Here is a 25,533-nt window from a genome sequence, read left to right as displayed (position 1 = left end):
TAAGACTTGGTCTCAGTCCAGACAGTCACTTGCTAGCTCGTTGACTGTGACACTCCTTGTACCTTAGATTTTTTTAATTTGTAAATGGAGATAATTATACTTGAAATAGTTATATCTCACAAGGAAAGTATATTGTCAACAATGAACTGCTGATATTATTTATATGTATTGTTTCTCTCTTTGCTAACTTGTTAGTTCTTTGAAAGCAAGGGCTTTCAAAGGGCTTAATTTATTCTTTGTATCTTGTCCAGGATGTGCTCTGTACACAGTAGACATATATACACGCCTACAATAGTAGAGTTATAGAATGTCAGAACTGCAAGAGACTTTAGAAGTAATCTAGGTCAACAAGAGGTTAAAGGTGATAGGTTAAGTGGCAAAGACTAGGATTTGAGCCTGGGTCTCAAATCTAGGTCTAACTCAGGGCTCTTTCAATATGATAATATTGATTTGAATTAAAAACTGTCCTCCCTAAGGTTACCAGTGACCTTTTAGTGGAATCCAGTGCTTTCTTTGCAATTCTTATCCTTCTGAACCTTTCAGTTGCATTTGACTGCATTGACTATGCCTAGTTTCTTGAGCTTTCTTCTATTTTTCTTTAACATTTGTCCTATTTTTCCTTCTACTACTGTTGGCTTTACTCATTTTTCTCATTCTTATCCATTAACCATTCCTCCTAGATCTTCTCATCTTTTTTCTAAGTACACTTAGTAACTTAAGGCTGTCACTCTGTGGTTTCAACTAACCAGTGTATTTTTTTTTCCTATTAAACATATTTTCACATTAGTGATGTTGTAAGTAAGAATTAGAACCAATAGGAGGAACCACCAGAAAGAGGAAACAAAACTCAACAGAAGAAAAAAAAATAGCAAATAGATCTGCATTCAAACTCCATATTTCTTTCTTTAGATGTAGATAGCATTTTCCATCATGAGGCCTTTGGAGATGTCTTAGATCCTTGTATTGCTGGGAAGGGTTAAGTTTTTCAATATTAGTCATCTCACACCGTGACTGTTATTGTGTGCAATATTCTCCTGGTTCTGCTCACTTCTCTCATCATCAGACCGTACAAGTCTTTCCAGGTTTTTCTGAAGTTAGTCTGTTCATCATTTCTTACAGCACAATATAACCAGTGTATTTAATTGTCAAAATTTCCACCCCATGTACCTGTTGTACCTGGGGTCCTTTCTTATTTTGCCACTAGGCTACAGGACATTTTCACTTGACTGTCTCACTGACATCTGACGTGTTGAAAATGGAGTTTATCTTCCCTTTTCACAATCATTGATTCCTAATTTCTTGATGTTACTATCAATAATACCAGCCTTTGAGTTCCCCATGGTTGAAGTCATGGTGTTATCTCTCCCATTGCCCACAGTTAACTCATTTCTAAGGTTTTGAGTTTTTCCTCCTCTATCTTTGGATTTGTTGCTTTATTTCCACAGTTAGCAGATTTACTCTATTCTTGGACTATTGCAATAGCTTCCTAGCTTATATCCCAATTTAGACTCTAATCCCACAAAACATTTTAACATAACTGCTAGAATAATTGTACTCATACACACTTCATTATTTTGTTCCCCTACTTAGGAGTTTACAGTGGTTTGTTATATGAAATAATAACTATTCTGCTTTGTCTTCAAGGCCTTCTAACCAAATTGTTCTGTGCCCCAATCACACCAACTTTATTTCTTATGTATTTCTCAACATGGAATTATCCTTGTAGCTAAGCAGATATGTTTACCATCTCCCCACTTAATTGTTGCTGCCCTCGTGCCTAAATGCGCCTCTATTCATGTTATTCTCTATCCTACCCCTCACGCTGTACATGCCCTCCTACTTCTCTGCCAGGCTTTGTTCCTCCTTTTAGAATGTAACTTAAAACCCTTTGCCAGGGAATTTTTCCTTATTTAACTTCACTCTGCTCTGAATTTTGTTATTCTTGTCTTCAGACTTAAATGTTTAATAATGTGTGTATTGTTATTATTGTTTACTCACACATGTATTTTTTATCATCACAGAAAATCCTTATGATTCATTTAAAATAGGTATTCCTTTTTTATTTTATTTTTAGAATCTGATGTTCCTGCAGAACTCCAGGCTGTGAGAGGACCTCTACCACACTCAACTTTTCCCTCTGCAATTGCAAACCAACTATTGCTTGTTTCTTTGTTAGAGCACTTGAGCCATGTTCATGAACCAGATCCCCATCGTTCAAGACAGGTGTTCACATGTTAGTAAGAATAAACCAACTTCATTTACTGCAGTTTGTAAAAACCAGATAATTTGTTTACGTGTTGGAGGTTTGTTCTAGCTGTTAGAAAAATGTAAGTGTATATGTGTGTATGCACTTGTATGTGTATGTATACATATGTGTATGTTTTATTGTGCGTGTGTATTATATGTATGTGCATATATCCACAGTATATATACATTTATCAGAATTTTACCTGTTTTCTAAAAGTAATTCACTTTTATATAGTTCTTTAAGATATGTAAAATGTTTCCTACCTTTTGAGGTAGGTGATATATAGAAATAGTTTAAAAGTCTAGTCTTGTCTCTTTGTGCTATTATAGTCAAGATTTCTAGTCAAATAATTATTTTTTCTACATTGTTTTTATAGTACTTTGTCAGACTTTTACCAAAATGGGGCTGTTGTCTTCCTTCGCCTGCAGTGAAGAATTTAGTTCTTTGAGGCTGCATCACAACAAAGCTATTACTGAATTAATGAGAATAGCTAAGCAGAGAGTTCTTGAGGTAATTTCTGTACTCCCAATCTCTCTTTTTATTATAATAGTATATTTGAATTCAAAGTCAAAATTATATGTTAAAACACCTTGAAATCTCCATGTAAAAATAATATCCAATGAAAATAAAGACTTTCCCCTTATTTAAAAGCTCTAACTTTGTAGAAGGAAACCAGGAGCATTGCTAATACTTTTTGTTGAGGAAAACATCTACCCTGCTTTTAATGAAACCTGTTATTATCATTGAAAGCTTATTAGATTTTTTCCCCCCAGGTAGCTAATGTACTTGGAATTATTGGTTAATATATTGTTGTTTAGCTTTTGTTCATTGAATCATTTACATTTTATATGGGAATTATTTAAGGAAAAGCTAAGATCATTTTTTATAAATTTAAAATTGATTTTTCTTTTTTCTTTTCTTTTTTTTTTTAGGCTCAACCTGAAGGATACTGTCCTGTTCATAAAGCCAGGTATTTTCTTATGCTTTTTTGATCATCATAAGTCGTAAACAACTTATTCAAGGGCCCCAAATTTTTCAGGCAGTGAAACACTATTATACAGAATACTGGCATCTGAAGTATCTAGTCCTCTAGGTTCTTGGGTGTGGCCTTTTGACTGAGTCCTGAGTTTTACAGAACAAATCCTTAATAATAAGGGGATTTATTTTGTGAAATTTGGGTTCAGTCATAGGGCTGCAGTTGAGGACTTTGAAGGTCACATGTAGCCTTGAGGCCGCAGGTTCCCCACCCCTGATCTAGTCCCCTTAGGTAATGCTATTGAATTTGAGCTTACTGAAGCTGTAAAAAAAGGCTAAATTAGAAAATAACTTTAAATGGTCACTTTTTTGGTCTTTAAGTACATACAATAATTGTAACTGGATAACCAACTGTGACTCAGTAGAAGTCCTTAAAGGACCTGCTTTAAAGAGAAGTTATTATTTAGATATACCTACATAAGTATGTGCGTGTGTGAGTGTGGGTCTGTGTCTGTCTGTGTGTATGTGTGCGCTTGAGTGTGTGCACATATATATCCATACACGAAACAAACTTTTCCAAGATATTTGAAGGTACTGGAGAAAAATTTGTCATCTCAGCTTAATACTCTACCTCCAATACCATTTACACTATTCATTTGCTTATCAAAGAACTTTATAAATAGTAGAAATAGAAACCTCAACTCAGCCCCTATCGTAGTTGTCACCAGTTGCAAATCTGAAGTAGACTCCAAATTAATCAGATTTTGCTGTAATTTTAATTTGAACAATGCTACAAGCATATAAGATATCCCACATAATAGTAATTTTGTTTTGTTTTTTTTAACTTTTAGAGCAAAAGAGGTGGTCTTTGAAGCACAAACTTCTCGTTATCTAAATGAGTTTGAGGAAATTGCTGTCCTAGGAAAGGGCGGGTATGGGAAAGTATACAAGGTGATTATACTTTTAAACTAATTCAGATTTCATGATCTTTAACAAAAGTGAACACTCGAATTGAAGTTTCCAAAAATAACTTAAATTAGGATCTTATTAAGATCTATAATATATTTACAGATAAATTAAATTTTTGGACATAATTAAATAATTAGAATTGAAGTTTCTTTTGACCAGGTTCATTGATTCAGGTAGGGTCCTCAGATTTTGTCATTTTATTCAGGAGTTTCTTTATATTATTAATCCACCATCTCAGAAGTGTCAGACTCACAGCCTCACATATAGCCATAATATTCTGAAGCAGATTAAAATTTATAATTTGGAAATGTTTCAGAAAATAAATAAAAATACAATACAGTATAGATGATGTAAATTTGTGATTTTCTATATCAGTATACAGTCCACAAAGTTTTATTTCTATTTGAGTTTGACATCACTGTACTATACTATTTTGGCCTTAGGCTACCTCTTCCTGAGCTGCATTTGCAACCATTTAATTAAATCTGGAAGGAGAGGCAGCTTGGTGTGGTTGAAAGAGGTCTGAATTTGAAGTCCAAAGATGTGGGCTTCAGGCCTGTCTCTGTCACTTACCTATGTTACCTTGGGCAAGGGTCAGTTTAACCCTTTTGGAGCCTCACTGTCAAATGAAGAGGTTGGACTAGATGAAATGGCAAGGTTCCTTCTAAGGAACCTCTTAAGTCCTATGCTCTTAAGCTTCAAGCTCTGGGGAATCTCTGTTCATTCTCAGACCCAAATCTAGTGCCACCCCTTCCATGAAATGTATCTTGATTTTCCCCTTCCCCTCAGACTCTCCCTGAAATTGATCACCTCTTCAAATAAATGTTTGTTGAATGGAATGGGTTCATGAAAAGCATTAAATATCATTAAATGCACCCGCTCCAGTTCTGAATTTTCATACTTCTGCTAGAACACAGAGCCTAAAACATACAAAAATATATTAAAAATTCAAATTTGGATTCACCTAATTAGTTTAGATTCTCTGAAATATATGAATGTATTTGTGTCACTGACATATGATAATTTTTATCTTTTCTATACATTTCAGGTCAAGAACAAATTAGATAGGCAATTTTATGCAATTAAAAAAATTCTGATTAAGAAAGCCACTGAAAAGGATTGTATGAAGGTGAGAATTTTTAAGCCTTTTGAAAAAGACTTTAATTTAATCTAATATTCTAATTGAATTGTATATAGACAAATCGACATATAGATAATGTACATAAGAATCAGGTTTCAAATACTTGGACTGTGATAAAATATATTTAACACTAAACTGTCCAGAATATAGTTTCATTTTTTATTTGGTGATTTAGATCATGATCTAGCAGTGCTTCCATGTCATGTTTGGGAAATTGAAAAAATAAATGTCTACTATCAGCACGTTTACTTTGTAATAAAGGGATGCAGCTGTTATGAAAGAGTGTAGTGGTAGATGTTCCAAGACTTAGAATTCAGCTCTAGAAGTTTCACCATTGACTTTCTGGGTAACATTAGACTAGTCGTTTACCCCCTCTGTTTTGGTTTCCCTACATGTAAGATGGGGATAAGTAATGCTTGTCTCTCCTATCTCATCTGACATTCCAGGGAAGACTGTATGAAAGTGTTTTGAAACATACACGGTGTGAGATACTGTTTGTATCACGTTCATTAATAATTGGTATTTATTTCCTTTCCATAGTAAAAAATGCAGAAAAATTTTCTGTTCAAGCATTGGAATTCCAAAAACCCCAGAAGTTTCATATATTTTGTTCTAGAACAAACATAAGCAGCTTTCTTTTCCAGGTACTTCGGGAGGTTAAGGTGCTGTCGGGTCTGCAACACCCTAACATTGTAGGCTATCACACAGCTTGGATAGAACATGTTCATTCAGCCCAACCACAAGGTGAACATTTATTTGATCTCACAGTTAAATGTTTCTGTTTTGGAACTCCTCCTAAAAACACATGGCAGTCATTTGAATCAACTTGGCTCTTTTGTACCTTACCAGAATGACATGCTTATTTTCACAATTGTAAATTAACATTTTTGCCTGTATTTTTAGCAGTAGTTTGGTAAATTGAGCTTTGTGAATATAATTTTTTTTTTCACTTTAAGTTTGAGCAAAGTGTGTCTCTAATCTGAGCCAGAGAGGTGTGGTGAAAAACTGCTGGATTTGCTGTGAGAGGACTTGGATTTGAATCCTGGGCCTCTTTATTTTGTATTGCCTTTGTGAAGTTGGTCAAGTCCACTTGATCTCTCTGGTCGTCAAGTTTCTCATTTGTAAAATGAGGGAGTTAGATTGAGTGGCTTCTGCAATCTCTTCCAGCTACAAATCTATGATCCTATATGCTTTTTCATAAATATCATTATACTTTTGAAGACCTTACATTTCTCTGTGTTGTTTTTTTTTTTTACCCAACAGATAAGAGACTTTCTGTTGTCAAGTTGCCATCTCTCCAGTTGGTATCTGATGAGACAGAGGACAGGTACAAAAAAGGGTTAAATATTTGGACTCTTGTAAGTGGGTATGGTACTTCCAAAAATATATAAATATGTCGAGTATTGCTTAGTGACTCTTGCATTGTTACTATTATTTTTTGCTGTTAGGAACCAAGTAGTAGTACCATAATTGAGCCATCCCTTCCTTTTGTTTATTTCCATTCTAAGGCATAAATTCTGTTTTCCCTCTCAGATTATCTCCTATCAGTATTTAAATAGACATTGTGACTTAGAGGTGTTTGACTTAGGGTACTGTTTTGTTACACACTGTCTTCTGCACATTGATTCTACATTGTCTTTCTTTTACTTTAGAGATCAGTGTCATGTTCAAAGTGATGAAAGTAGTAGCTCATCCATTATTTTTGCTGATTTGGACTCAGAAAAAGAAAAATGCTTTGTAGAAACTTGGGTTGACAATCAGAATAACAAGTTAGTAAACTATACTGATTTGATCACGAGAGATGCCAGTGAATATGAATCACAAGAAAATTGCTTAGTTAATACATCTACTCGATCACTTGTTAAGCGTCATATGCTGCAAGAGAATAATTCGTACCTAGAAGAGAACTTTACATCCACTGAAGAATCTTCTGAAGAAAACTTAGCCTTGCTTGGGCAAACTGAGGTAGGTAGGCTGCCCCTACCCCAATTGATCTTATACATATTAATTATGATTATAGAAGTAATTGTTAACATTAATTTGTTACAAAAGATAAGTTATGAGTTAACTTGCCATTTTGGAATAGAGGCTTGGCATTTAAAAAGACTTTGAATTTAGTTTGTGATTTATTAAAAAAATTATGTACAGTGTGAAAAATCCAAATAATTATGGACTCAGTATATCCAGTGAATGGGTATCACAGAAAAAGCAGATCTCTTTTGAAGCAGATCTCTTTTGAAGATCTCTGATCTTAGTGCTCAACCTTGATTACTCAGCAAATCTAAAACTATCCAAGTGGTAATGCCTAGTAAATCATGAAACATTGTATCATTATTTGATTTGTTAGGTGAAGTATCACCTCATGCTCCATATTCAGATGCAACTATGTGAAATCTCTCTTTGGGACTGGATTATTGATCGAAATAAAAATAAGGGATCATCTGTAGTTGAACCTTCCTGTAAGTTTTATAGTATATTTTATGTTCAAATATCTGCGTTGAAAAACTGAAATCAGTCAATTGTTTTGTTTTACTTTCATTTTTAAAGTTCATATAGTGTTACATATATGTTTCAGACATTAGAAATAGAAAGATGTATTTTTATATCAGTACTCTTCCTGTAATCTAAATTGGATTTGTTAATCTAACTTTGAGTATATTATTTTATTAATGCCTAAAGATTGGAAGAAAATATTTTTCTTAAAAAATGTAAATTTTCAAGTGCTCTAGTTTACTTTTGTATGGACTTATTTATTAGGGATTTATGCTCTCCTATTTTCACAAGCATTTGAGGGAACTCACAAAATTAAACATGACGTATTTAAGGATAAAAATAGAAGAGAGGCTAGCTAAAAGATCGGAGTGAATTTTTGTTACCAAGTGCCTGAGGTAAACTTATTGTTGTAGTTGGACACTAAACTTGGCTGAGTTCCCTAGCAGCTTTCTGTAATTTCTGATGCCAGATCAAAATAACCCAGACAAATTTGTCTGCAGAGTAAATTTTTCCTAGAATTAAATTCAAAGAGTTTATCATGTAAAGCTTGTTGAATATTGTGTAATACTAGATAATGTTTTCTGTCATAGTTTGGCAAAAGACAGATCATATTCAAATGCATTTTTTACTTAATGTAACTCTAAAGTCTGAGGGCATAATATTAAATCATAGTGAAGGAAGGGTTGAGCTAATTTGACAAAGCTGCTCTCTTTTCTGGTTATCTAATTTAATAGTATTAGAATTTGAAGTCTCTGTAAGGATGTATAATTAACATTAATCACATTTTCTAAAATCTTAGATTTTAAAAAAACCCCAACAACACAAAAATAAGTTTAATGATACTTTCAGGTTTTTTTTTGATAGTCCTTTATGGAAATTTTCTCCCATTTCCAAACTGAAACTTCCCTTGTAAGAACAATCAAGCAGGGGGCAGCTAGGTGGAGTAGTGGATGAAGCACCGGTTCTGGAGTCAGGAGGACATGAGTTCAAATCCGGCCTCAGACCAAACACTTGACACTTACTAGCTGTGTGACCCTGGGCAAGTCACTTAATCCCAACTGGCCTAAAAATTAAAAAAAAAAAATCAAGCAAAAATACCTGAATATCTGATTCAGAGGAGACATGGCTAAATGTTAGACTGTTGTCAGTTCATGATTTATAGTCTCTAACAGTAGTCTGTAATGCAAGTAGGCCATCTTATTGGTAACATGGGCAGCCATATTCTTTAGGTACTAGCTGTGAGAATGCATAGTTGTCATTCTGTCATGAAAGTTTAAAAGTATGACTTGTGTTCCTATTCCACAAGTACTTAGCAGTGTTTGGGTACCATTAAATAATCAGGAAGGAAAGTAGTTTTGCCATATTAACTCAACCCAACTCATTTTTTGTCTGGCATTTTGTCTGTATGTGGGGCTTTTCCACTTCACCACAGCATAGGCAGTATGGCAATATGGGCAAGCTAATATTTTCTTTCAGGAAAGTCTGATTCTTCTCAAGCACTTGCACAAACTAACTTGGGTGGGCCCTAAGAGTTCTGTGCCTTACAGCATTGAAGTGATGATGTCAGCCTGAAACATTTTTAGGGAAGTATCATCTACGAAGGATAGTTTGTAGTTGAAAGCAGAGCTGCATATACTGGAGTCCATGGATAGATTTCAAGGGGGCTGTGAAATTCATTTTCTGTGTAATCTTATGTATTTTATTTTGTTAATCTAAAAACATTATTTTGATAAGTCCATCCATAGGCTTCACCAGACTGGCAGAAAACAGGTTTAACCCCTGCAACTGTGAATGTGATTTAATAGTGACTTAATAGCATAGTGAATAATCTGCTAAACTTCTATAGATTTCAAAAGTCACTGATGCTTTTTCTAATTTATTTTCATAGGAAATTATTTGTCTATAAATTCACTGAGAATTTCATTATTGTTGTTGCTTGTTTATATGGGATCACTAAACCATGGGATAAAAATAAATCAGTTGTTCAGATAACTGAAGTACACCCTTCAAGTGCATGCTTTTTTGGTGTTTTAACCACAGTAAAATGGAAGTAGTGTTAAATCTGGACTGATAAGAAAACTGGGTTTAAATCCAAGTTGTAACTTTTAATATGGCCTTGACCAAATTACTTAAGCTTCCTCATATGTAAAATGAAGAGCTTGGAGTCAGGGACCTCTTAAGTCCTTTTCCCTTAAATATTAGACCCACATTCTCTGGTTCACCTTCGGATGAAAACATGGTCAGTTTCTCCCTTGCAATATTGTTGAGAGGGAAGTAGTAGAAAAATGTTAGTTGTTGTTATACTATTTTAAATAGTAATTGTAAAAAGATAATAATTACATAAGTATGTAACTTGGTTTATTATGATTGTCATATTATTGTTAACATACCCTTAATAATTATTGTAGTAATAAACCATCTTATATATTTCCCTGTCTTCTTGAAAAGAGTATGTTCATTTAACCTCTATTTGGTGGCTCAAGGTCATAATCATGACTATCGGTTGTTCTTCAGGCATCAGGAAAGAACTAATATAGAATGTAGTATTTGAGCTGAGCTTTGAAGGAAACAGGATTCTAAGAGACAGAGGTGAGGAATCAGGGCATTCCAGGCTGGGGCTCAGCCAGTGCAAAGGCATGGAGTTGGGAAATGTCTTGTGTTTGAGGAACTGCAAGAAAATTAGTTTATCCGAACCATATAATGCATGAAGAGTAGTAAGATCTGTCTCTGCTTTTTATATATTTTCACCCTCCTCACAGGCTTTCAAAAGTGACAGCTAACTGTTATCTTTCCCTATAGAAGTTTGCTGCTTCCAGTCTGTGACCTGAGAAATGATATAACCAAGCATGTTAGCATATGTATTAAATAAGAGTAAATAATCTCCGAGTTAAAGTCTAAGAATTTCTCCTGTAAGGTAATTTAGTTAAGCAAAACTCATTGGCTTTGGTGTATTGGTATTTTGACATTTGGTGGCTCAGAATTCTTTTTCACTTTAGATCTGTGAGTTTTTTTAAGTGGACTGAAGTCATTAGGGTGTTATTGTATGTTGCATAAAAGTGTATGTAAAACATAAAGCTGTAATGTTACACATTCTGTATGTGGGGTGTTATTGTATTTAGAGCTCATTTGAATAAGAATAAGAATAAATAAAACATAATTTATCCCTTTCCCCTCCAAGGTCCTTATGTTATGGGCAGTGTTGCAACAAAAATTTTTCGAGAGTTACTGGAAGGTGTATATTATATACATAACATGGGAGTGGTACACAGAGATCTCAAGGTAAGTTGGAGAAACTAAAGGATTTAAAGAAATGATAGCTTCTTTTAGAGCTTATAACATTAGGGTTTCATTGGAGTAAATGAATCTTTTTTAGGAAGTTGTTTAATCTATGGACATTTAATTTTGATTCTGTCTTTCCCTTATTCCAAATCATTGCAGACTCAGAACCGGAAAATGTTTAGATTAAGTTAAAAAAAAAAAAACAACAGGCAGTGAGAAATGAAAATACTGCATCTCATATTACTCTTATATTAAAGAATCCAGGTGTTTAGTTATCTTATGTGCAGTGGTGCAATGGAAAGAGCACTAGGTTTGGCATCAAAAGACCTGACTTAGAATCTCAGCTCTGCCTCCTGTGTGACCTTTGTACAGTCACTTAACCTCTTCGGACCTCACAATTTCATCAACTGTACAATGGAAGGGTTGGTTTAAGTGACCTCTGTGGTCTTTTACACTTCTAGAGCAATTATCCTATGATCATTACTATAAATGATCACTGGAAATGTGGTTATGACCAGTGAAAATGCTTTGTGAACTATAGACATATTTGCAGCCTTACAATTTGATGATGCATTTATCTATCTCAAAGGCATTTTATTTGGGTAATTGACAGCTAACTTAAAAAGGAAATCTTTTAAAGTCACTGTACTTTTCTTTTGTTCTTCACATTTTGATTACCCAGAATGATATACATCCATATTTCAAGTAGACATCTTAAGGAAGTCTTGGACTCTCTATTGCTATAGAGTTTTGAACTTTTCTGTTAAAAGCTTAAACTCTTCTTTTTACATAGAGATTAACTAGATCACGAAAAATTATGTTTTCAAAAGAAAAACACCTTTGAAAACAAAATTAATACTGTAAATCATTTTTTATTTATTGAAAAAGGTTTAAGAATCAATGGTTTGTACATCCAGGATGTACAAAGTGCTGCAAATTGTCTTCTCTAACCAGAAGATGCTATTTGAGTTGCTGAAATGCTATGGAACTATGAGGTTTTATTTCAAGAGTTGGGATAGGTCACAGTAACTGTATATAGAATCCCATATCTTCAGTGGGAGAAGTTGTTTTAAGTGTTGTTTATATTTTTCTCCATAAAATTTTCTGATGTTATTTTTACAGATCACCTGTAGGGATAAAGGTTTTTGTGATAACCTTATTAGGGTTTCCTTTAATGGATGAAATTCTGGTAGTAGAAGTCCTGTGGGTAGAATTCCTTGATTGTTGGTCAGTTTCAGAGGATAAGAGAGATAGAGGAGCTTGTCAAGCAGTGTTGTATCTCTTATATTGGATCTACGCTGAAGAAACATAAAAATTGGAGCTTCCCCATTTCTTGTTAAGATATTAACATCTGCCTCAAATTCAAGTAGTAGATTAATTATTGCTTCTCTGCCTCCAAAACATGCTTCATGTATAGCAGTTTGTCCTTCATGATCCTGGGCATTTACTTTTGCTTCATTAGTTAAAAGTAAACGGATACAGCTTATATCTGCTGCCAATAACCTGCCTGCTTTAGTTGATGCAGCACATACAGCCAGTTTAAGGGCAGTATTCCCGGTAGCAGGGACAGTACAATTTACATTTGCTCCACAAGCAATTAGAGTTTTAGTCATCTCCTTGTTCAGTATGCCAGCAGCCATGTGAAGGGGTGTCATGCATGATTCATCAATGGCATTGACATGAGCACCATTCTGGGTTAGAATGGAGAGAACTGGAAAGGTACCATAGCGTATGGCCAGATGGAGTGGTGAATATTTGCAGTCGTTGTCTACTCGAGCATTAACCAGAGCTCCGTGCTCACATAAGATATGAAGACACATTACAGCATGATTCTGTATATCTGTGAGGATTCTCTGAATACGGTTTACTGGTTCTGTCCAAGTGGCAGGGGTAATTGGCCAGTGTAGGAGCATGAGATGAAGTGTGGTGTGACCTCTGGTGTCCCTATAACATGTATCGATCACAAGTTAGCTCTAAAATGTGCATTTAATAAATAGAGGGGGCATTTGGATAGGTACTAAATGCTGGCAGTTGGAATTGTTTTAAGTGAAACAGGTACCAAGAATGGTAGACCTATAGACCCAGTAATTCAGGAATTAGTGAGGCCTTCTGTTCTAAATCTCCTACCACTCTGCTGACCCAGATGGAAGGTGGGTCAGGTTCCACATCTGATTCTGTTGCCAAAGTTATAACTAAGATGATCTCCCACATTTCTTTATGTTGGAGAAGAAATGCAAATGTTTCTCTTGTAAAACAAAACCCAGTTTTTTCCACCATATTTTAAAAAATGCCTTTGGTTCATTAGTGTGGTTATATCTTTCAGAATAAAAAAGAATCCCAGTTGCACTTAGTATCATGTAGTTTAGTTTTTAATATTTACTTTTTGCATGTGTTCATTCAGCATACCCAGCTAGACTGTAAGCTTCTTGAGGTCAGGAACCATTGTTTTTACTGTTGAACACACTGTAGACATTCAACAAATAACTTATTTTTGTCAGACTTTGCGCTCTTATTGCTATAGTAAACAGTGTTTTGTTTGTAGGCACCCAGATTCTCTTGATCATTAGGTTAATGAAGTAATCAAATCATTAAAGTATAACCCTTACTAGTCATACAATCTGTATATAAAGAATGAGTCAAGACATACCTGAAGAAAAGTCATATCCTAAACTGTGAGCTTCCTTAAAACATATTCTTAAGAGTAGTTTTGACAGAATACGTAACAAATGATTACCTAATGGATAACTTACCTTATTTCTGGATCAGCACCATGTTCTAGCAAGCAAAGCAAACTTTGTGCTTTTCGATATTTAGCAGCCAGATGAATGGGAATGATAGATTGTGTCTGCATATAAGCAAAGATACTTGAAGGAAATAAGTTCACTTTGATCATATGGTTAGTCACTTTAAATATTAGTTGACATATTTACTAGTATGATTTTTTTAGTATTCAACTATGCTCCAAATTGAATAAATTATTTGTTTCTTTTTATTATTATAAATGACCACAATACTGTTCCAATTTCAAATTACACAGACAAGGCTACATTTTGCCCAAAATATTCATTTGTAGAGGTGACTGAAAAGAACTGTGCTTATTTTCCTAACAGTTATACTTTTAAAATGATAATTACTTTAAAGTAATTTAATCTCTAAATTAACTCAGTGGGTGAAATGGTTGAGAACTAGAGATTTTGCTTTTAAAAGGGTATTGATAAAGTCAACAATCAGCAGTAAAAACTGCACACTTGATTAGGTTTCAGAAATACAGTGTGTGCTTTGTATGATTAGTATAACTATTTGTGTACCAATTATTTTTGAAAGTTATGACCCGATATTTTTAGACCTCCTGTATTTGGAAACATATATCTTGTCTTCAAGATAAGGAAGGTGGGTGGGATCAAAGTAAAGAGTGACTTGTATTTATATATAAGTAAATATTACTGATATACTTTATTTTTATATCATCTATATTTCCCAGTGTATCTCTCCCTGAATCCCTTTTAACAAAGAATTAAAAAGATGGGGGGAAACTGTTTAGCAAAACTGAACAACAAAGTCTGATACTATATGCAGTGTTCCACAACCATAGTTTCCTATCTCTGTGCTGCAAATTCGGGAGATATCTTCTCACAGATCTTATTTAGAACCAAAAGGGTGACTTTTGAGATTTATTATGGTAGATCGACAGGGAGTAGTGATAGAAGGGAAATTGAGCTAAGTCCCATTGAGTTATTCTGACAGCATCTTAAACCATGTGCTGTTTGAGCATAGTGCTAAATAAAGTCAAATCATTCATGCAACAGATAATTGATTAAATGTGTACTAAGTGCCAGGCATTGTGCTAGACACCCAAAATAAGGATAAATGTGAAACAGCAGAAGTTCTTAAGGGGCTTACATTCTGTTAGGGAAAATGAAAAGTTTGTTTGTAAGTAGATATAAAGTAAATAGACCGTTATTTCTAGCTGCTGGAGGAATCAACAAGCATTGTTCAACACTTACTATATTTCAGGCACTGTGCTAGGTGCACAAAGACAGGTGAAAGAGTCCATGACCTCAAGGAGCACAGGTCATATTGGAGTAGCAACATATACACATATAAGTACATACAGAATCTATAGAAGGTACTTTTTTGGGGCAAGGGGGGACGAAGCACTAGTAGCCATGGAGGAGGTGTCAGGAAAGACCTGTCAAGAAAGCACCTCATGGAAGAAGTGCTGTTTGAGCTGAGCTTTGAAGGAGACAGGATTCTAAGAGGTAGAAATGAGGAGGCAGGACATTCCAGGAATGGGAGAGAACCAATGTAAAGGCATGATGGCATTGGGAGATGGAGTGTTATGTTTGAGGAACAGCAAGAAAGCCAATTTGGGAGAATCATAGAATACAAGAAGGGGAGTAACATAATAAAATTGCAAAGTTAGGTTGGAGCCTGATTGTAGAGGGCTTTACATGGTAAACAGGATTTTGTGTTTGATTCTGCAGGTGGTAATTACATCGTTAGTCTCATGCTTTAAGAGTACCACTTTGGCAGCTGTGTTGAAGATGGATTAGAGAGGGGAGAGGCTGGATACAGGGAGACCACTTAGAAAGCTTTTACAGTAGTCTAGGTGATAGATTAGGAAGACAGAAGGGGACAGATAGTAGAGAGGTTATAGAGGTAGAAGCAATGAGACTTGACAATTGATTAGATATAGGGATTGATAGAATGAAGAGTATAGGATGACTCTGAGATTGATAACGTGGGTGGATGGAATAGGAAGGTTAGGAACAGGAAGGAAAGATAATTTTGTTTGGAGAAGTTGAGTTTGAGATTCTTATAGAACATCCAGGTCCAGATATCAAATAGGCAATTGGTGATTCAGGACTGGAGCTGAGAAGAGAAGGAGGAAAAAGGGACAGACACTGGGTTTATAGATCTGGGAGCCATCTGCATAAAGATGGTAACTGAAACCTTGGGAGCAGAAGAGGTCACCAGAAGAGAAAATGTGGAAACAAAAAGGTATCAAGATGAAGCCATGGTAGATACTCACAATTAGGGAGGGAGGACATGGATTATAATTTGGCAGAAGACACTGAGAAGAAGCAGTCATACAGGTAGGTCAGTACCAAAAAGAAGCAGTATTATCTTCTCAAGAGAAGAAGGTGTCCAGGAGAAAAGAGTGGTCAGTATAGTGTCACATACTGCAGAGTGTTCAAGAATGAGGCCTGAGAAAAAGCTATTGGTTTGGCCATTAAGAGATCATAGGTAACTTTGGAAAGAATGGTTTCAGTTGGTGGTTGGAGAGAGGTCCAATGAGGGAGGGAAGGTCCAGGTGATTAGATTGTCCAAGGTCTTCCCTTAAGGTCCAACCTCATGGCAAGTGGTGATGTGTCCTGGGAGGCCTGTCTCACAGAAGACAGGGACAGGGGAAAGGTATGGCCTGGGGAATCAGATCAGGTGGCAGTGTGAGGTGGGCATGCTTCAAGAAGTGGGAGGGAGAAAGGGGAAGTCTGGTCCCTGTAATGGCTTCCAGGGGAGGCCTTCCAGGAGAAGGCCTTTAGGCTCAGAGTGCTGAAGAGGCAGGTGGATAAGATAACAGGGCTGGTGAAGAACATTGGGAGGGCCCTGGAGGAAAGACTAAGGTTGGAAAGGTAGCCTGGATCTGAGACTAGCACACAGCCACTTATGTACATGTTGTTTCGCTAAAGAATATAAGTTCCTTGAGGGTAGAAACTTTCATTTTTGTCTTTGTATCCCCAAACCCAGTAAAATGGTTCATGTTAATAAATGCTTGTTAACTGATTTGTAAACAGATTGGATCATCTCTGTCTACTGGCTCCTTCCTCTCTGTCTAAAAAACACACTCATATCTTCCCATTTGGAAAAAACAAAACTGAAACCCCTTACTTTATCTTACTACTTCCTCAAGCTATCCTCCAAAATCTTTGCTCCAAATTACAACCAGAGTCCTAGAAAAAAACATCTACATTTGTTGCCTACACTTCCTCCCCTTTCATTCACTTTTTGGCCCCGTGCAATCTGACTTTTGATCCCACCATTCAACTGAAACCACTTTTCCCAAAGTTACCTATGATCTCTTAATGGCAATGGCTTTCTCAGGCCTCGTTCTTGTATTCTCTTTCCTCAATGATTAGCATATTCTCATCCCAATACTCTTTCCATCCCAGTTATTCTGAATGCCTAGCTTCTGATGTACAGTATTTATTTCCCATCCCCAGCTACTTATTCCCTTCTTATCTCCTGACTGAAAACCTTCCCTCCCCCACCCATACCCGACTCCACATTGGTTAACACCTTCAGCTGTGCTCTCTGAAATGCCTTTTAATAATTAATGAACTTTCTTTCCTCTTAAATCTTTTCTTTCTCATTTCTTCCATCTTGCGGTATTCACTGAAACCTGAATCCCTCCTAATGTCACTGCATTCCTGCTCACACTTTCCAGTACTGGTTGCACATTTACTCATATTTCCTTCCTGGTCATGGCTCTGGACAGGAGGAAGGGGAATATTTTTTGCTTCCTCAGGGAGTTCAATGCCGGGCTCACTCAACTCCTCATATGAGGAGTTTATGTTTTACAGTTTATTTATGTTTCATCAAGAAATCTTCTATCTTTACAGTTCCTAAATTTACTCAGTTTCTATGATCTACTCCTTCACACCACTTCAGCTACACAGAAATAGAGGGTCATATCCTTGATCTTGCCATTGCCAACTAGTGTTCCACTACCATGATCATGAACTCCATAAGTCCTTTATCTGATCATAAAGTTTTATCATTTCATCTTTTCTTGTGCCTCATCACCCCTCACACTGGTAAGAAGGGTCATTGTCAGAGACTGGAGTTCAAAGAGAAGAGAATGGAAGATGATGTAAAGGGGTTTTGATAGGGAGAGTAGAAAAGAAGAGGAAGCTTATGTCTCCCTCTTAAAAAATGAATCTCCTTCAAACTCTTGAGTAATTTTTTTTTTCTATCTGTATAAAAGGAGTCACCTGGTTCAGAAGTAATCTGTAGCATGTGGAATTAGCCAAAACAGTCATTGGTTGATTCACAGGATGATTTCTTAGTAGGGTTTCAATGGTAGTACAATCTTCTCTCATTATGGCTTCATAGAGCTTGGTGTGAAGTGCTTTTGATCTTACTGGTTCAGTAGAAGAGGCTCTGTCAATTACTGGGCCCCTGGTTCCTCTTTTGGTTATATTTCCCATGATAAAAACACCTTATAGACAGTGAGAAATTGAGTTCAGGGGAAACTGTATGTTGTGGAATGTGGTCAATTTAGAACTCTTTATGATGATTCAGTTTAGTTCTAGAACAGTTTTGGAATTACTGCTTTTAAAGGTGTAGCTATGAACAAAACAAAATTTTATATTTAGGAGTTACTTTGTATTTTAGAGGAATAAATAACTTTTTGGTGGTGCCTTAATTGGAATTTCTGAAATTAGTCAATCCTAAATAGGCTTTTTTCTTAGATGATATCCTTTCTTGTGAAAAGACCTAATAAGCATGATGTAAAATAAGCTGCAACTGTTTTCTTATTTAATTCAACTACATGGCAAATATCTCATAAAATAAAGATTTGTACCTAAAATTTGATTATGGAATGTCAAGTAACATGCAAATTCTGTCTCAGACAAGGAAACTTGCCTGTCAACTGCATGATTTTGTATGTTAGTGGAATATTTCTCTTCCTTTATTTTTCCACTTCATCATGGATACATGAATAATTTGAACAATATATTAGGCCTGATTGTTTCCTGTAATTATAAATTTTTATTTTCATTGTGTAATATATGAAAGATGTTTTATACTCAGTCTCTTTTTTCATTTGATTTGTCTCCTGATCTCTCCTTGCAAACAAAGTTTGTTTATAGCACAGGCATCAGAACTGATTTTTAAAAAAATTTTTTTTGTTTTATCTTGGTTTTTTGTTTTTGCGTTTTGATGAGGCAGTCAGGGTTAAGACTTGTCCAGGGTCACACAGCTAATAAGTGTCAAATGTCTGAGGCCAGACTTGAACTTAGATCCTCTTCACCCCAAGGGTGGAGCTCAATCCACTGTGCCACCTACCTGCCCCCTCAGAACTGATTTAATGGCCATATCCCAAGAGTGGTTAGTAATGGGTCAGGGTTATTTTGGAGAGACCTATGGGAGAATATCCAGGAATCTGTCCTTGGACTTGTGCTTTTGAACACTTTGATAAGTGACAAGAATGAAGTTGCTGAAAGCGTGCTTGTCACATTTGCAGCTGAGAGGGACAGCTGACACATTGGATGGGGGATGGGGGGTGAGAAAGATTTGGATATACTTAAAAATTATGGACCAAATACAATAAGATTAAATTTAATAGGGTTTTTTTTAATTGACTTACAATAGCACAAGCAGAGGAAGGCATGGCTCTGTAGCAGTTCCTGTGAAAAACATCTGGTGATTTTAATGGACTGTAAGCCCAATATGACTCAAGTATGTGACATAGTAATCAAAAAGCTAATAATTGCCAACTCTAGCAGCTGTGAGTTTCACTGTTTCTTGATCAAACCACATCTCAAATATGCATATAGCATCTTCTTCACAGGGTTGTTGTTAAGATGAAATGAGCTATTTGTGCTTTGCAAACTTTAAAGCAATATATAAATGCTAGCTATTATTGATCTTTTAAAAAATATATTTCCAAATGTCACATCTCTATATAGATCATGCATATATTGTATTACATATATGTATATGTAGGTATAATGAAATAGAAATCCAAGATAATGAATTGTTTTGTCTATTTGTAGCCCAGAAATATCTTTCTTCAAGGCCCTGACCATCATGTAAGAATAGGAGATTTTGGTCTAGCTTGTACAGCCATCATTCAGAAAGACACAGAATGGACCAGTAGAAATGGGAAAAGTAAGTTTTCTGTTGTCAAAAAATCATTTATTAAATGTCTCATTGTAAATATAATCTTCACAAATATATTTTAAGCAGCAATAATTGCCTTCCCTCACTATGACCATAGGGCTATAAAACTGTGCATACACTTTGATCCAGCAGTACTACTACTAGGTCTGTATCCCAGAGAGATAAGGAAGAAAGAAAAGGCAAAAGGACCAGTTTGTACAAGGGTATTTATAGCATTTCTTTTTGTGGTGGCTAAGAATTGGAAATTGAGGGGATGCCTATCAATTGGGGAGTGGCTGAAGAAGTTGTGGTATGTGAATGTAATGGAATACTGTTGTGCTATAAGAAGGGATGAACAGGAGGATTTCAGAAAAAACTGGAGTTACATGAACTGATACAGAGTGAACAGTGAGCAGAACCAAAAGGACATAGTATACAGTAACAGCCATATTATACAATGAACAAGTGTGAATGACTTAGCTATTCTCAACAGTAGTGATCCAGGATAATCCCATGATAAAAAATGCTATCCACCTCCAAAGGAAGAATTGATGGAGTCTGAATACAGGCCAAATTATATTATTTTTCACCTTTTTTTTTTTAAGTTTTCTTCCACAAAATGACAAATACAGAAATGTTTTGTTTACCATTTCAGGGAGCGAGGGTGAGTGGAAGGAGGGATGGAATTTGGAACTCAAAATTTAAAAAAACCCAAATCTTAAAAATTACTTTTACATGTAATTGGGGGTAAAAATAAAATATTTTTTAAAAAATTGCCTACTCCAGTAACTTCCATTGTAGGGGGCAACTCTGAGATCTTGAAGACTGTACTAACAGATCACAGGCTTTGGCAGGTGGGTCCTGCCAGGCTGAAAGTGATGGACTGTTTGTCATCTGAAGACTGATCTAGCCAAGTTCAGATGCTTATCACCGGGTTGGCCTCAGGGTGATGAATTTTATTGTCACAGTAACTATTGTAGACCTAGTACCAAACGATAGGTGTTACAAATTATAAATTATAAATTGTACTGTGGAGGAAGAAGTACCCATACATATAAAACTCAGGATAATGGAAGGATTAAAGTATAATAATCTTCTCAAAATTGTAATATCCTGAACCCAGCAAGTCTTCAGGGAAGGTTTGTTGGTAATGATAAACTAAGATAAGTAAAAGAAATTGTGACCAAGATTATGCCAAATGGCTATCTTGATAATAATCAGAGTATTAAAATTATAGGACTGACACATACTTCAGGAGTGGGTACCAGTCTGTATGCTTCACCAGAACAGCTGCAAGGATCTGAATATGATGCCAAGGTAGGGTCAGGTGGTGGTTTTTTTTTTTTTTTGGTTTGTTTTTTTTTTACTATTTCTTGCTTTTCTTCTTTAAGACAGTTTTCAGAAAACATCTGAGCAATATAAATTTCTCTTTGCATATCATACTGCCCTAACAAAACTGTCTTGCTTTTTTTTTTTAAGTTGGAATTTCCTGTACTTTTGATTATTTCCAAATATCTGCCAGTACTGAATTGTTTTATAAAAAGCTGTCATTATAAAATGCAGTCTTCACCTCAGGCAGTTGTTCTTCCGAGGAGACCATTTTTTCACAAATATGGTAATGAGTTGTTACTTGATACTGTAAGGAAGCTTAACTGTTTAAGAGAATGGAATTTCTCTGATGTTGAATGAGAATAATATAAATTTTTAATAAGCTTGAATCTTTAAAAAAAAAAAAAAGGCCCAACACATCTTAGAGAATATCAGGTAAATTATTGCCCTCATGTAGCTTAGATTCTGCCAGGGTGTGATGGAGACAAGGAAAGTATCCAGACATGCTCTAGATATAAGGAAAGGAGAGAATGTTTTCAGATAACTTCTTTTCCAAAATACATCCTAACTTGTAATTATTTCCTCATTTATGATGAATAATTCAGTTTTGACAACAGAAAACTAAGGTATGCCTTATGGTTAAATCCTGTCTACCTCCAAAACAAACTTGGCTAGGACTTTTAAAAACTTCTTTTGAACGCTGGTACAGATTTATTGTTAAATAAATTTATTTATCTGTTAAATCTACCAAAAATGCCTTATTTCTGAGTGGAGGCAGAGAGAAACGAACCTGAAAGTAATTTTACAGTTTTCTGCTACAGCTTGTAGTAGACTTCAGAAGTTTTGTCACTTTTTCCAGCCTGATGTGTCAAACCTAAATTATCATTAGGTGGGAAAAAATGTCTTATTGGTGGTGGACAACATATTTACTGGACAAAATGAATTTTTTGGAACGATTAGAACTTATTTCTTCCTGTAATGACCAATCTAGGAAGACTATTTTTGGGTGTCCTCTTTTGTAAGGCCAGGGCAGAAGGGAAAGATGAAAGGATTAAGTAGTGTAGACAGTTAATAAATGGTCTTGTCTAATCTTAGTAAAGACTTGCCATTTGTCTCCTTGCCTGTCTCCCAGTTCTGCTTTCCACTCCCTTTGTTGTTGGTAATTTTTCTAATCACAACGGCAAACCTATTTATGTTTGCTTCTGGATATAAAATGAAACTGAAATTTTAAAATGTTATTCTGAATTGAAATTTACACTAATAAATTTGTGTGCTTTTTGTTTTTCTAGTCAGACATGTATAGTTTGGGTGTGATCCTTCTAGAGCTCTTTCAGCCATTTGGAACAGAAATGGAAAGAGCAGAAGTTTTAACAGGCTTAAGAAATGGTCAGATCCCAGAATCACTTAGCCAAAGATGTCCAATACAAGCCAAATACATAAAGCAATTAACGAGGAATAATTCATCACAACGACCATCTGCTAAACAGCTACTGGAAAGTGAACTTTTTCAGAATCCTGGAAATGTATGTTATTATGTTCAACTTGCTAGGTTTAAAAGGGAGTGCTTAAAAAAAACAATATTTTGTCATTATAGATTACTATTCATAATGCTTCTCGCCCACAAAGAAGTTCAGATTAAGAAAATATGTCTCTGAAAAGGAAATTGGTATATGGAAATTCTCTTCTCAATGGAGTCTGCTCTGTGGTAAGGGCATATTCCAAGTTGTTCTGGAAGAATTTAAACAGAATTACTTCTCAGGCATATTTTATTATGTTTTCCAAATTCTACTCTCAGCCTAAGTATTTCATTTCTATTTTCTTAATATTTTATAGATCTTCTGAAAAAGCTTTCTTAATGCTATAGTACATGAAAACCCCCAGCAGTAATTGCAAAAAGGAATAGAAATTAAGGGTGGTAGAGCAGCTGGATTTAACATCTGACAGTATCTCAGGGGATCCCTGATCCAGGGGAGCAAGTTAGCTAGTTTTTGGCTAGATAGGAAGCAAGAATGTCCAATATGTATCTAGATGACTTATATTAGACAATTACTTCATTGAGGTGAAGTAGATTGTACTTTGGAAATGACTCTAACTGATAAAAAGGTTAAAGGATATGAATAGGTTGTTTTCAGAGGAAGAAATCCAAGCTATCAATAACCACATGAAAAAATACTCTAAATCAGTAATAATTAAAGAAATGCAAATTAACACAATTCTGAGGTTCTACCTTAAACCCATCAGATTGGCAAAGTTGACAAAAAAGGAAAATGACAGATGCAGGAGAGGCCATGGGAAAACAAGCATATTAATGTGAAATTGGGAACTGGTCCAGACAGTCTGCAGAGCAAGTTGGAACTATGCCCCCAAAACTATCAAATGATGCATACCCATTGACCTGGTGTTACCACTATTAGATCTGTACCTCAAAGAGATCAAGAAAAGAGGAAAAGGACCCATATGTACAAAAGTATTTATAGTAGCCTTTTTTGTGGTATTGCAAACTGAGTGCCCATCAAGTGGGATGGCTGAACAAGTTCTATGTATGTGATAGAATAGTGTTGTACTATAAAAATATTATTTAAGGGGATGGTCAGAGAAACATGAGATTTGTATGGAATGATGGCAGTGAGATGAACAGAACCAGGATAACAATTTATACACTAAAAGCAAAACTGTAAGGACAAAGAACTTCTTTGTACTGTGATCAGTGCAATGACCAACCACTATTTCTGAGGTCTCATGATAAAATATGCTACCTCCTCCTGGTTAGAGGTGATGAATTCAAAGTACAGATGAGACTTTTCTTTTTTGATTGGGCATGGCCAATGAATGTAGGCTTGACTGTACATGGTTATAACAAGTTTTATTTTTCTTGTTTTCTCAGCTGAAGGTAGAGGGAAGGGTGGGGGAAAATGGGAGAATGATCTGAAAATAAAATAAATTTTTTAAATGGCATTTAGGAGGCTTGTTTCTAGTCCTGCTTCTTCCACTAACTGTCTGTGATGACCTTGGATAACTTATTTAACCTGTCTGGACCTGATTCATTATCTATAAATGAACCAGATTATTGCTAAATTTCCTTCTAACAATATTTTTAAATTCTAGACTTGGCCAGGCCATTCTTGTGTTACCCTACAAAGTGATTGTGTGTGGTTATCATATGGTATGCAACCATACCCCTTTTTCAGAAATTAAGTTTTATTTTTAATTACTTGGAGGAAAACTTTTATAATATGCTGTCACAGAGGCCTATACAGTGGTATTTAAAGTTTTTTAATTTTTTTTCCAAATTTGGAATAACTGTCTTTTCCACTAACCTAGGACTTTACTCATTAAATGGGAAAAGTATAGTAATTTATACTCTTGAAGCTTTAAAGCAAGTATGTAGCTAATTAAGCAAAATATATTGTATTCTGTCTAATTCAACAAACATTTTCTTATCTGGTAAATGAAGATTATTAAATTCAGCTATGACATACCACATTAGCTAGACCATACATGACCAGTGGAGAATTGCTTATTGTTTTTCTTGGTTCATATGTTGTTTGTCCTTCATTCTTGAAGAGGACCAGCACATCAGGAAGGTGATGTCATGACTTGCAAGTGAATTGGACCACATGAAAAGTATGCATAGGGATTATGTTCTCAAGGAAATTTTTTATATCCAAATAAAAATGTAGCTTTGTGTTTTTCTGATAAAGGACTTGTGGGGATTTTTGTTACTTCCTACAGAGGGGACAAAACCACTCCATACCTAGGTCCCCAGCCTTTTATCATTTTAACCAAATTTGGTGTTTACTAGAAAAGGCAGAATGAAAGAAATAGGAAAGGTAAGTTATCAGTGTGGAGACTGACTTTTTTTTCTTTTCAGATGAATTACGTCCTACAGAAGAAAGTAGTTGAACAGGAAAAAGAAATTGAAAAGCTCAAGGAAACTATAAGACTCCTTTCTCTGGAAAAAGGTATAAAGGAAGACATGAAAGAAGGCGAGGGCTCTGCAGTCTGACCCGAATAGCTGTGTATAAGAATGGGCACAATAATTTTTTAATAAGTATTTGCTGCTAATTTTGTTGGATCTATTGGAATACAAATACGTTTTACAAATTTCTGTATGGTTGGGGCTGTTGTTCTTTTCTGTACAGGTTTTAATTTTCTTAATCTGTATGTACAGAGTAACATTCAAGGCTTAACACCTGTAATATTTTTACTTAAG

General features: G+C 35.3%; 2 protein-coding genes across 2 annotated transcripts in view; one reads left to right on the top strand and one right to left on the bottom strand.

The window, feature by feature from the left end:
- EIF2AK1 (eukaryotic translation initiation factor 2 alpha kinase 1) overlaps positions 1-25,428 on the top strand; it is a 29,510-nt gene extending 4,082 nt beyond the window's left edge. The window contains exons 2-15 of the mRNA XM_027874741.1: positions 2,075-2,233; positions 2,625-2,758; positions 3,181-3,218; positions 4,075-4,174; positions 5,241-5,321; positions 5,978-6,077; positions 6,597-6,660; positions 6,986-7,298; positions 7,681-7,792; positions 11,005-11,105; positions 19,886-20,000; positions 21,229-21,308; positions 22,610-22,843; positions 25,192-25,428. Coding sequence (XP_027730542.1) covers positions 2,075-2,233; positions 2,625-2,758; positions 3,181-3,218; positions 4,075-4,174; positions 5,241-5,321; positions 5,978-6,077; positions 6,597-6,660; positions 6,986-7,298; positions 7,681-7,792; positions 11,005-11,105; positions 19,886-20,000; positions 21,229-21,308; positions 22,610-22,843; positions 25,192-25,326 — 1,766 coding nt within the window. The 3' untranslated portion in view covers positions 25,327-25,428. The remainder of the gene's footprint in view (positions 1-2,074; positions 2,234-2,624; positions 2,759-3,180; positions 3,219-4,074; positions 4,175-5,240; positions 5,322-5,977; positions 6,078-6,596; positions 6,661-6,985; positions 7,299-7,680; positions 7,793-11,004; positions 11,106-19,885; positions 20,001-21,228; positions 21,309-22,609; positions 22,844-25,191) is intronic.
- ANKRD61 (ankyrin repeat domain 61) lies at positions 12,104-18,313 on the bottom strand. Its single transcript, XM_027874742.1, has 4 exons — positions 18,098-18,313; positions 16,921-16,923; positions 13,856-13,950; positions 12,104-13,049 (listed from the first exon to the last, which is right to left on the bottom strand). The coding sequence occupies exons 1-4, from the start codon at positions 18,311-18,313 to the stop codon at positions 12,104-12,106; spliced, it is 1,260 nt and encodes a 419-aa protein (XP_027730543.1).
- Positions 25,429-25,533: the final 105 nt, after the last annotated feature.

This window comes from Vombatus ursinus, unplaced genomic scaffold (genome assembly GCF_900497805.2).
Source record: "Vombatus ursinus unplaced genomic scaffold, bare-nosed wombat genome assembly UNPS02014807.1, whole genome shotgun sequence".
Classification (NCBI taxonomy): domain Eukaryota; kingdom Metazoa; phylum Chordata; class Mammalia; order Diprotodontia; family Vombatidae; genus Vombatus; species Vombatus ursinus.
This window is presented reverse-complemented; position numbering and strand designations above follow the sequence as displayed.

Excerpts from the sequence above, each read along its gene's own strand:
- ANKRD61 (XM_027874742.1), bottom strand. The coding sequence starts at position 18,313 with ATGGGAAATATAACCAAAAGAGGAACCAGGGGCCCAGTAATTGACAGA. Across the intron at positions 13,050-13,855 it reads GGTGCTGATCCAGAAATAAG|GGACACCAGAGGTCACACCA; the intron begins GTAAGTTATCCA and ends TACATGTTATAG.